Here is a 12,801-nt window from a genome sequence, read left to right as displayed (position 1 = left end):
ATTTCCCAGATGGGTGAGGGGAATTTTTCTCTCCGCTTGCCTTGCTCTTCTCCACCTAAGCTTCTAGGTATTTTCCCAGGAGAGAATCCACCTAGGACTGGCCCTTGAATAGAATCACTTCCTTAGGAATCAGTGTTGCCCCCTGCCACCCACTCCATCTCACCCCCAGTCTTCCAGGACCCTGCCAGCCAGGTCTGGTTCCTGCTCCTGGCTCCTAGGCTACTAAACAAAAGGGGGTGTTCACTGCAGCCCCCCAGACAGCGGTTCATCAGTTTACGGTTGAGGAAACTGAGGCACAGAGCGATTTAAAAGGCCACACTGCTTAAGCGTGGTGGAGGTGATATTTAACCACAGGCGCTCTGGTTTGTGTAGGCATCATTGTCATTTGCATAACAAATGAGGAGACCTGGGTGTAGAAAGCTTAAAAATAACTTGCCTAAGGTCATATAGCCTGTTTGCATCACCACTGACATTTAGACTGAGGAGTCTACTGCCAATCTATGACGACAACTGTGCTATACTGCCTCTGAAATTCAGCCAGCCTTTGAAAAATATTTTTGATGTTCACTATATACCAGGCACTGTTGTTATAGGCTCTGTGGATACAGCAGTGAACATAAAGAAACTAACGAAACCCTTGCCCTCATGGAGCTTACATTCCAGAGATGGAGGTGGGATAGTGGGGAAGGCAATAAATGGTAGAAAATAAAACAGGGAAGGGGGATAGGGAGTGCCCAGTTGGGGGAATGTTGGAATTTAAAATAGATGTTGCAATTTAAAATTAGAGAAGGCCTTTCTGAGGCCCTTAAGCAAATGCTTGCAAAATAGGCAGGAAAATTATTAAAGTTGTATCTGGACCCCCCCTGTATTAACTCAGTCTCTAGGGATGGGGCCCTGTTATATGTTCTTTTAACAAACCTCACAGGTGAGTCAGGTGCCCAGCAAGGTTTGGAAACCACTACTCTAGGGCTTCTTTCTACCCAGAGTGAGAGGTGGTCAACTTCTGCTTTTAGGAAGTTGGGGAAGAAGAGGGAGTGAAGGTTTGGAAACTAGTTACAAGGTGGTGGTGATATGGCTATGAGCTCACAAGAAATGAAAAAAATCCAAAGGTTAATTCCTTCTTCCTCTTCTGGTGCCAAGGAAAAAGGGACAAGGGATTCATTGGAGCCTGTATTTCATCTGTTTTGGATTATTGGCAATGCATGTTTCCTCAGATTAAAATCTAGTAGGGTATTCTCACTGAGAATCAGAGGAAGTAAAAGATTTAAGGGATGATCTCTAAGAGTAATTACAAGGGAAAAACCTAAGTCCAGAGAGGCTCTGCCTGGCTACAGAGGGAGTTATCAGCCGAGCTAGGATGAGACCTCAACTCTTCTGACACCCAGGCAATGCTGTCACTGTCACAGCCCTACCCAGTAAACGTGTGGATGAATGATTGAACTGAATAATTTACTGAATTTTTTAAAGAAGTGCTTGGAACCTTGTTTAGGGTTGTAAGTCACACTTCCAAGTCCTTGCTTTTAAGAAGTGGCCATCTAGGCCTTACTTAGCCCCAGTGTGATACTGGAGACATTGCTCACTTTCAGGGCCACGAGCCCATCATCTGGGCATCCCAGATGACCAGTGCCAGGGACAGAGCCAGTGGTGTTGACTTGGGGATCTTGTATGGAGAGTCAATGAAAACTAAACTCGCTTGCCCCACTAGGCGGGTGAAGGGGTTCAGAACAGGCCTCCCCAAGATATGCCACTTTAACATGTGAATTATTTTGAACTGAAGACAATGGAGACACCGCAGGATAACTCTGGTGATAACTTTTATTATGAGTAAGGCCTCTAATTTAAATTCTGGAATTTAAATATATATATATATAGCTATATATATATGTATATATATCAAGATATATATATATCACTGTTTATCTATACCATTGTCTACCTATAGGGCAGGGCAAACCTCTAATTACTAAACATCAGCTCTTCTATTCCTCCAATGATGTTTGTCCCCTCTGAAGCCCCAAGATGCCTTACTTCATCCTTAGCTCAGAATGTCACATGTACCTTCTTCTCCCTTTTTGTTTCTGAACTTCCCATGTATGTGGGCTCTCTGACTCTCTCAAGTACATGGGGTTCCCATACTTCTGTAATTAAATTTGGTTATTTCTCTTGTTATTCTGTCTCATGTCGATTTGATTATTAGGCCAGCTGAAAGAACTCAGAAGGGTAAAGGAAAGCTTCTTCCTCCCCCACGCTGGGAATTTGGGGGCTATCTTCCTCCACTGGCCTAGGAGAATGGCTGGCACCCAATAATATGTGCTGAAGAAAAATGACTTTCTTCAAGCCATCTCATTGCACCTGTGTCTTCAATTGTTGAATCGCTGAATATTGCTGCTGCTTACTTCATGGGTGGTTGGAAGGATTATTTGACTTTTGCAAGTTATTACTAAGATTTTTGATGTGTTGGTTCAGCCTCTCTGTAAACTTTTTGAAGACAAAGATGATGTATATTGCATTTTCCGTTGTAAACCATTTATTAACACCTGACCCCCTTGTAGCCTGTTTCCTCATCTGTCCAGTAGAGATAATGCAACTTATCTTGCTTCCCACACAAGGTTGTTACATGAGCCTTTCACATGAGCTAATAACTGCGAAGGTCCTCTGTGCATTGCAAAGAGCTGTATACAATGGGAGGGATCAGAAGAGTTACTACTATTAGCATTGATGCTTTGCACTCCATAACTTAATGTATTTTAAAAAAGGACAAATGTTTTTTCACTGTCCCACAGGCCTTAGCGGGATGTAATACCTGGACGTTTCTTCCGGAAGTCAAGCAAGGCAGGTTTAGGAAACATCTGAGCTGGAGGGTGGCACAGAGAGCCGAGGAATCATGCCGTGACCCTTTAAATATTGGGGCCGCAGGGCGGAAGGGCGGAGCCATCGTCAGGGACGCCTCGGGGCCGCTCGGTTTCCAGGAAGTGACGTCAGGCGGCCGCTGAGATGGAGGAGGTGCTGGACCTGGGCGAGGAGCGGCGCCGCGGCCCGGCCACCTCCGTGAGGACCGACGCGGGGGCGGGAGGAGCCGGGGCCAGAATTTGGGGGGTGGGGAGGAGCGACCCCGCCGCCGGCTCCCGAGGCGCCTCGGCGCGGCCTGTGCCTGGCGGCCGGACCGGCTCTGCGCGAGCCGCGCCGCGGGCGGGCCCGAGAGGAGGCGGCGGCTTCGTCCGCCCCGCCCCCGGGCCGCGGTGGGCTCCTCCTGGGCTTTGCTTTCTTTAAAATCCTCAAAAAGTGGAAAAGGGATCCCGCTCCCGCCGGCCTCTGGGGCCAGTGGAAAATGTCCCCGTTTTTCTTTGCTTTCCGGAGCCCCAAGTGCGAACTCCCCGAGAAAGGACGCTTCGGAGGGTGGCTGGAGGGGCCCCGCCGGGTCGCGCTTGCACCCGTATTAGAGCTTTCGCGTCGGACTTTCCACGCCTCGAGTTCCCGTAAAAACCGCAGGCAGGCAGGCAGGACGGCGGCCAGGGTCTTTTTCTGCCCGTAGCGCCCACGGGGAGGTGGGCTTTAGCTCAGTTTTATAGTTAAGGAGATCAGGACCCAGATTTATAACGTGGAGTGGCCAGGCCCAGAGGTCAGATGGAGTATAAAGCTGTTGCAAGGGTTTTAAAAAGGGTTAACCTCTCGGAACCTCGGTTTCCTTGTCTCCAGAATGATGTTGGTATCTACTTTAAGGAGTTGCAATGAAGACGAAATAGCATAATGCATGGAAAAGCATTTAACACAGTGCCTGGCATATGCTAAGTTACATGCAGCTGTGATTATAGAGCCAGCAATAAACCAAGCTAGATTCAAGACTCAAGTTCAGTGATTTTTGTTTTACTTTGTTTTAACTCTCATCACACCCCCTTCAAGCTTTTTTACCTTTAAAATTGTGCAGATCATATTTACTAAACGATTGAACCACAGAGCAGATCTTTAGTTCATGCTGTGGAATCTCTATGCTGGGGTGGGGTGGGGTGTGTGTGTGTTGTAATACCCCATTAGCATCTCATGTTCTCCAAGGTACTGGATAGGAACATCTCTCCGAGGGAGAGCTGAAGGATAGGAGCAAACTGGTCTAGGCTGAAGCTGGTTGAAGCTGACTGACCAAGGAGAGTATTAGGTCACCAGGCCTTTTTGATATGTGAACTTTCTTAGTACCTGGGCATATGAATGTAGTTGTTCATTCATCCTTTCAACAAATATTTATTGAGCGCCTACTTGTATCAAGCATTTTCCTAGGTGCTGGAGATAGAGCAGTGAATAAAGCAAAGTCCCTGTCCTCACAGGGCTTATATTCCAGTGGGACAAGATGGACAATAAACAGACTATACATTTAAAATATATAAAATCAAGTAGCGAAATCGTTTTTCTACCAGTCATACCTGTAGACTTATACAGGGTCTTCAAAAAGTTTTAAAACTTTAAAGTACTTAATTATTAGAGAAACCATCTATAAACAGCATTTAGAGACAGGATCATTGAATTTTTGTTTTAGCACAACCACTGCATGTAGTGTGCCATATTTATATATCCAGTGCTATGGTAAGTGGAAAAGGGTAACCACAGATGAAGGAATGGAATTGTCTGCCTTGGGGAAAAAAAGAGCTGCTTATTATCAGAAAGATTGTTTCTATTATCCCCAAAACCTAAATGATTAAAATTTGAAATGTAAACACTCCATAAGGGTTTTTATGCAGCTCCATGTAAAACCTCTCAGTTTATTGGTGAACTTAGTTCTTAGGACATCTTAAAACTGAAATTCCAGCATGGTATAGTGGAAAGAACTCAGGATTTGAAGACAAGAAGATTTTGCTCTTAGATTTATGTCTGCCACTTAATTGCCTTCCTCGGCCTCAGTTTCCTCATTTGTAAAATGCTATCAGTCTCAGTCCCAGTTATTCTGAGAATCAAATGAAACTATATTAAATGAGGTCTAAAAGTGTTTATATTAATGCTGTGTGTTTTTTAAAAGCCAACAAATGAGTAGGTAAGTATTTTAATACCCATTGGTCTGCCTAAATAAAGATTTATGTGCTGTGAAGCATTGGAGATACAGAGCCTCCAGCCCAGCAGGACTTTGGGAAAAACCTGCAAATGGTTCATTTGATGACTCAGAATTTGAAGTGTTCTGATTTCCAAAGCTGATGCCTCAAAATTTTTGTAAGATATTTTCTTTCATGTTGTAAATGGAAATCCAGTTAGTGTACACGTTAAAGCAAATGCTACCTGTAATTCTCTAGTGGCAGTTACCATGGAATTTAGGAATTCTTTCCCCAAAACTTTTTTTGTAATAACTGTTTGCACATCAAGCTGCAGTTTTGAAATTAGGTCTTCCTAAAATCCTGCATAGGAACATGCGAGCCTTTACCACACTTCCTTTAACTCTGGCATGAGGTCTCTGCCTATTCTAGAGTAATTTCTAGTTTTATTTCTTTGGGTAGAAATGATCTATGGCAGTTAAATGAAAACCTTATGATCATTAACCCGTGAATTTCCTATAGTCTTCTACCAAATAGAACTGACCTCAGTTGCTTTTAGAGTTGGAGCATTTTCTAAGGATATATTCAAATTACTCAAATCCCATTCTCTACTATGTAGTCATAAACCCAGTTCTTGCTTACCTTCCCACAGTTCTTGTCCTCATAGTGGCTCAAAGATGTTCGGCAGCAGTGCCCCTCATTTCTCCCTATAGGAGGCCAAGATGGGTCGTCGAGCTCAACAGGAGTCCGCTCCAGCCGAGAATCACCTCAGTGACAAGAATTCTTCAAGTCTGCTTGGAGAGGTGGGTATTAAAAAATCTGAAGAAATGCTAAAAGTTAGTAATTACTTAGTGAGCCAAGATTTGATATTCCATATTTCTTCTCTTTAATGTCAGCTCTTCTATCTTTATTTGGGAATTGCCTTCCTCGTCATTTGTCCTGTTAGTTAGTAATGAAAAAGAAACCTTTTATCTTTGATGCCAGAGTAGTTTCTGTGCATTGCTTTATATTCTCAGTGAAGTACTTCCTTAAGTTAGCCGAAGCAAGGGACTGGGAAGTTTCAAAGTTCAGTTGAAATCCAGGTTTTTATTTCTGCTGAATGAAGTCCAGTGAGGCATGCTGGTGACATCAAGTTAGATTATACAGCTGGACGTTGGCTTTCAGTGGGGGACCTGTACTTTCTACAGTTTTCAGGCAGGAAGGGGATTAGTACTGGCCTTACTTTCCTGGAAACTTTTCCTCTGAGTGGCCTAGAATTATGGGAATTTATCCATCTTCTTCGTGGAGGGTGGGTAATCCTGATGAGCAATACTTTTAATGCCAGCATACTATTTTCAGTAGTTTTACCTTCCTCTGTCTGTTTGAAAAAACTTTTCCCTTTTCAAGAGTCAGCTTCAGGGTAATCCCCTCTGTCAGCTCTTCTCCAGGCTGATGTGGGGCTCCTTCCTCTCAGTTCCCATAGTACCAATTATAGAACATCTCACATTATATTGCTAATTTTTGTTTTGTGTGTCTGTTGGCGCCACTAAACGGTGAGTTCTCAGACGACAGGAAACCTAGCTTATCAATTGTCTAGCTCATGGGCCCAAAGTAGGTTTAGAATAGATGAGGAGATGTCACTAAGAAGCCTGTTGGGCCAGGAAGGTACATGAGCACAGCATGCTGGGCACAAGACACAGACACACTTTACTTACGTGTCACATGTATAGGAATATTCTTCATTTCTATACAAAATAAGTTTTCCATCATTTCTTCAAGTGCTCCATGTGGCCCTTTCAATTTACTTTCATTTTCTCATTTATTGTAGAAATGTGGGTACAGAGAATCATTTCTCTACGATACCAACCATGCCCATACAGAAAAGCTGGCAGCTCACTTTTAGCCTCATTGCCTGAAGACAGTAGGGAGAGTGTGATTGTGGGAACTGGAGGCCACATGTCCCTTCTAAAGGGGTAACCACTACATAGCCAGAGCTGACTGATGCTATGGGGAATACAGGCCCAGTATTACCAGATCCTCTGACTTTGCAGATGTTGGCTGCCTAAAATTTTATGTGAAAGCAGCACATTTTTATAGGTTAGCAATTAATTATAAAAATTGAATTGCTGTATGGCCTAGATCAGGCCTGAAGATTGACAGTATGTGACTTTGGCCATAGCACCTCTATTATAGTGCTTATTAGATTGTATCCTAACAGTTTACATGTCTGGCTCCTTCATGAGATCTGAGCTTCTGGAAGACAGGGGCTGTGTCTTACCATTGTACATCTTTGTCACAGTGCCCGGCACAGAGCAGGCGTGCATTTGACACTGCAAAGAATGAGGAAGATGAAGTGCATAGTGTGTGATGTATAGAGTGTTCCAGGGTGAAAGGAAAGGTTGGCAGATAGTGGAATATTGGAGGCACAATTATGGGGAATGGTAGTATAATGGAGGGAGACTGTGAAAGAAGACACACCAGCCCCAGCCCTGGATCTCAAGAAGTTTGAACTGCAGTAGTGTGTGTCTTTAAAGAGAAAATGGGCAAGCAGATGACTGGGTTAACAGAAATCTATTCTGGCCACTTTATTTTATTTATTTATTTTTTAATATTATCTTTATTGATTTCAGAGAGAGGAAGGGAGAAGGGTAGAGAGAGAGAGAAACATCAGTGATGAGAGAGTCATCACTGATCGGCTGCCTGCTGCACGCCTCCGACTGGGGATTGAGCCCGCCACCCGGGCATGTGCCCTGACGGAGTCAAATTGTGATCTCCTGGATTCTAGGTCAATGCTCAGCCACTGAGCCACGCCCGGCTGGGCAGCCTCTGGTCACTTTAGACTGTGGTTCTAGGGACATGCATCCCAATACCAGATCACTTATTTAATTCAACAAATATTTATTGAAGCTTACTATGTGCAGGCACCATTTTAGGGGTTGACATATTTCAGTGAACGAAAGAGACAAAATTCCCTGCCATAACAGAACTTACATTCTTGTGATTATTGTCAGTTAGGAAGACTAACTACAAGTCTTCTTAATTGTGAAGGAAGTTATAGCCTATAGTGGTTAGGTGAGTGAGCATGTGATAGGTCAGGATGTCCTGGAATGACCTGATGGCCTATGTGGCCCCCGTACCAAATCAATTCCTAGGCTGGGATCAGAAAGCACTGCCATCTACCCATCCCCTTCTCCTTGGCTTCCATGCAAGAGTCAGTTCTGTAAGCACTTAACTCCAAAGTCACAGACTGTGATGAACCTTTTAGGGTTTCAGCCCTTTTAGAATATTTACTTATTTCCTCAGAGACATTTCCCCTTTTACTGTGGGCATTAGCATTTTTCTGGGAGAACATGATGAAAAGTCATTCTCCTCTTTATCTAATTGGTACTTCTGACAGCAAAATGCCAGTCAGAATTCCAGGATTCCTTCTCTCCCTGGGTTAATTGAGGTTTAAAGCAGTGCGGGCAGCCTCCCCCCTGAACCAGATGCTCACTGTGCTGTGTGGGACTTTTTGGCTGTTTCTTTCTAAAATTAGATCCCAAGACTTGTGTGTGTGCCCATTTACATTCCCAGTGTATTACTTGATATATTTATTTTTGTCCTCTCGCTGACTATATTCTAGGATGAAGCTATTCATGAAAATGTAAGTATGGTACCTGGGAGTTGTCAGACATACTAGAGTTACTTTAGAGTTAAATAGGAAATTAATTCAAACAAATTATTTTTAAGCGAGATGGCAGAATTGGGAGCATTGGTGAAGGAGGCAGAGAAGTGGTCTACTGGAAAAGAGAGAACACAGGTCTTGGCATCAGAAGACCAGGGCTTGTGACAGCTCCATTAATCAATTGCCTGTGTCTTGAACTAGTCTACTAATCTCTCTAATCCTCCATTTTATTATCTGTCAAATGATGGTAGCAATACTGCTAGGTTGGCGTGGGGATTAAGTGGAATATGCATTTAAGAGTGCTTTAATAACTGAAAGGCACGGCACAGACATTCATTCATGCCATAAACTAGCGAATAAAGGTATTTGGACAGCGCTCTGCTGTTTCTAGTCAAAGGCAGCAAAGAGGAAGGTGTAGGCTTGGGCCTCTTTTTTTTTTTTTTAATATATCTTTATTGATTTCAGAGAGAGGAAGGGAGAGGGAGAGAGAGAGAGAAACATCAATGATGAGAGAGTCATTGATCGGCTGCAGCCCACAACCCGGGCATGTGCCCTGACCAGGACTCGAACCCCGATTGCCTGGGTCCTAGGTCGATGCTCAGTCGCTGAGCCACGCCCAGCCGGGCTTGGTCTCTTAGAGCTGGTTTGGAAGGCTCTTCAGTGCTGCTCTTCATTTGTCCATAGGTTGACTAGTAGGGATCTGAAGCAGTTTTTGTGGTTTCTGGGTGCAGTGGACATTCCTGACATGAGTGGATAACAGCACAGGTCTTGTGGTCATAGAGGTGGGTCATACAGGCCTGGCTTTGCCACACATTAGTTCTATGACTCTGACTGAGCAAGGTATTTAACCTCTTTAAGCCTCAGTTTTTTCATTGGTAAAACTGGGATATTAATATTACACACTCCATAAGGGTGGCTAGAGAGAAAAAATGAGGTAATAGGTGTAAAGCCCTTAACACAGTCTGACACGTATGTGCCCAATATATTGCTAACAATTGGTTCTCTAGACTTGGGTGTTCTTTTTAGCTTGCCTTAACCCTCTCTACTGAGGTTGAAAACTGGTGGTTTTTAGGCTGAGTTAAGCCTATAGCCATGTTTTGTTTGATCTGGGCAGAGTTAAATTTTTTTTTTTACTTGGTGGTTATCATTTATAAATTAGGAAACTTCATGTGAAAAACCTAGATTTGGGGCTTCTCTTTAAAATCAGAAGTTTTGGCATGGGGGAATGCTGGGTCATGGTGGCGGTGGCTGGAGCTGGCCGGACCTGATAACAGTGCTCGCTTACACACTGCCTGCTCTCCCTTTTGCCACTTTAATACACCTGGTCAGATTTACTCACATCTGATCTGCCTGGTTTCTATTTCCATTTGAGTTTCAAACCCCTGCTCTTTTAGGATGGATTAATTTTCAGGTATTTTTATGTGTCTGTTAGTGTTGAATTTGGCTATATCCATCAGAGATTCAACCCCAGTATGTACTTGAATCAAACAGGCATGATTTTCCTCACAGCAAGAAACCCAGAGGAGGGCAGAGCAGGGCTGGTGCAGCCACTGGAAAATGTCCTGCATTACCCATGCCCCTTCCAGCTCTGCCATCTGTAGCCTGTGGCTTCTTCTCATGGTTTCAAAATGGCTGGTTGTTCCCCAGGGATTAGAACTGCACTCTAGGTAGGAAGAGAAAGGATAGTTGAAGAGGTCACAGTGCATGCCTGCTAAGTGTGTGCCTCCCTTCTTCCTAAGAAAGCTGCAGCCAGAGACCTCACCAAGTAGGCTTCTAGTTACATTTCATTAGTCGGAACTGGGTCTTACAGCCACCTCACGTTGCAGGGGAGTATTCAACTGAGCATGTGGCCACACCCATGACATTGGGGGTTTTTTGGTTAGAAAGAGGAGAATGGCTATTGGGTAGGCAGTTTGCACTGACATGTTAATTTAAAAAAATATTGAATTTATGCAAAAGTTTTTATTTTTTAAAGATTTTTAAAATTGAGTTTTAGAAAGAGAAACTTCAATGTGAAAGTGAAGCATGTGTCCTGATGGAGAACTGAACTGGCAACCCTTTGGTGTATGGGACCACACCCAACCAACTGAGCCACATCGGCCAGGGCTTTATGGGAAGAATTATTTTTTAGTAGCAAAAATAAATAATTCCACATTCCTCTCCAGTTTTGTAATTTAAATTTGTGTAGAGTTCAGTGAAAAATTGTATGCCCTGAAGTTCCAGGAAATCTGATTGAATTGCCTATGTCACTCTCTTTACGTTATCTCTAACCACTTGGAGGCTTTTTGCTTGCAGGTTGTGTGTGGCTCAGTCCTCCACCTCTCAGAGAAGGGGAAGGTCTGTATTTGCTTAGTCACTCTATAAATTTCAAAGACCTTAACTATTTGATTGTACTGATTAACCAGAACGATGTAGAATTGTGCCTATTTCTTTAGGATTGTCCTGAAGATGAAATTAGGTAATGCATGCAAAGTGCTTAGCATAGTATCCAGCATACAGGAGTCTCTTTTTTTAATCCTCACCTGAGGATATTTTTTCCATTGTTTTTCAGAGAGAGTGGAAAGGAGGAGGAGAGACAAAGAGAAACATCGATGTGAGAGAGACACATCGATTGGTTGCCTCCCACACACACCCCAGCTGGGGCCAAGGGTTGAGCCTGCAACCAAGGTATGTATCCTTGACCGGAATCGAACCCAAGACCCTTCAGTTCAAGGGCCAGCACTCTGACCACTGGGCCAATCTGGCTAGAGCAGGAATCTCTTAAGAAATGACAAGTACTAAGAAAGTTTATGGCTACATTCTTCAGGTTTTGGTTTTTTTTGGCCACCTGTCACCAATCAGGCTTGGATCACTAGATGCATATTTTAGTTTAGCAATTTGAGTTGGCATTACAATTATTGAGAATTTTACTGGAAGATGGTTTCATGATGAGCTTCACTTATCTACAGCATGTAACTTTCTCTGGGGAGACCAGGCCTGAAAATTGAACTGGATTTGATTTCTCTGCTTGAACTTTCACCTCCTACCAATTCAAATGATGCTGCTCTTATACAGCTCCTTCAGGCAAAGACCTAAAACTTTCTACTGTAAAGTTACATATCATACACTGAGGTTGGAGAAAAGTAATCTTGGGCAAAACCTCTCCAGGGCTGGCCTAGCTTTTGGGTGAGCCCTTCTGCCTTGGGTCTAGACCTCTTTCTGACTCAGCTTTTATTGTGTAGATTGTCCTTTTAATAATAATAGTGATTTTAGCTGACACTGGAACAGTTGCTACCTCTCTGTCAATTACCTGCACTATCCTGTTTAAGCTTCGTGGTAGCTCATGAAATAAGCCCTATTGTTATCTGATTTTAGCTGTGAGGACGCTGAGGCTCCGAGATGTTGGATGACTTGTGCAGTCATTCAGCTTATATCCGACTCTAGTTTCTCTGACTGACTCTTCCCTGGCCTCTCCTACCTCCTAGCCGGGAGGATGCACAGACCTCCCAGTGGGGAAAGGCTTTGGGGTGTTGTCTCTCATGGAACCCTTTTGGACAGGGAGTGAGTTCTCACTTGCTCACCCTTGCTCACCCACTTGTCGAGAGAAGTGTTTGAGTCACAGCTGTTCCCCTTCTCCTCCCCTCATCCTCGGTGTTCCTCCAAGGACTCAGGCTGAAAGTTAGCCAGATTCTCTCGAAGGAATCTCAGAAATGCTGCTGGGCTCATGTTCCCAAATTAGGCCAATTTCCTCATCCCCCAGCAGCTCCGCTCAGCTGGAGCTCCCTTGGAGCTTGGCATCACGTCTCTTGCCCTCCGCCCATTCCCTGACTGGCCTGCCAGCCGAGCAGTTATTTTCAGCCCAATAGGGTTATCTGCTGACCCTTTTTGGTGACATTTTTCTTCTTTCTCACAAAAATAACTTTCCTGATTGGTCACATTTTTCAGCCTTTTTCATGGTCCCTCTCCAATGGGCTGGATTGAATGATGCTGCTGATAACGTCGTTGAAGAGGGATGCGGGGAATTCGATGTGGAACTGTTCATGAGGAATGTGTTTTCCACACTTCATATTTATGTCCTGCTTTGCATGCTTCAGTTTTGAACTCTCCCTTGGGGTGGACATATGCGCATCACTGACCCGTCCCTGGGGCCCGCCACTGTGTGGGAGGGAA

General features: G+C 44.0%; 1 protein-coding gene across 2 annotated transcripts in view; it reads left to right on the top strand.

Annotated features, from left to right (window-relative positions):
- Positions 1–3,496: 3,496 nt before the first annotated feature.
- The window catches only part of IFT43 (intraflagellar transport 43), a 72,980-nt gene continuing 63,675 nt past the window's right edge, over positions 3,497–12,801 (top strand). The window contains exons 1-2 of one of the 2 annotated variants that reach the window (XM_016208698.2): positions 3,497–4,572; positions 5,723–5,812. In XM_016208698.2, coding sequence (XP_016064184.2) covers positions 4,570–4,572; positions 5,723–5,812 — 93 coding nt within the window. In that variant the 5' untranslated portion in view covers positions 3,497–4,569. The other variant, XM_016208699.2, reaches the window with a different exon arrangement.

Source organism: Miniopterus natalensis, chromosome 1, assembly GCF_054644295.1.
Source record: "Miniopterus natalensis isolate mMinNat1 chromosome 1, mMinNat1.hap1, whole genome shotgun sequence".
In the NCBI taxonomy this organism is placed as follows: Eukaryota; Metazoa; Chordata; class Mammalia; order Chiroptera; family Miniopteridae; genus Miniopterus; species Miniopterus natalensis.
This window is presented reverse-complemented; position numbering and strand designations above follow the sequence as displayed.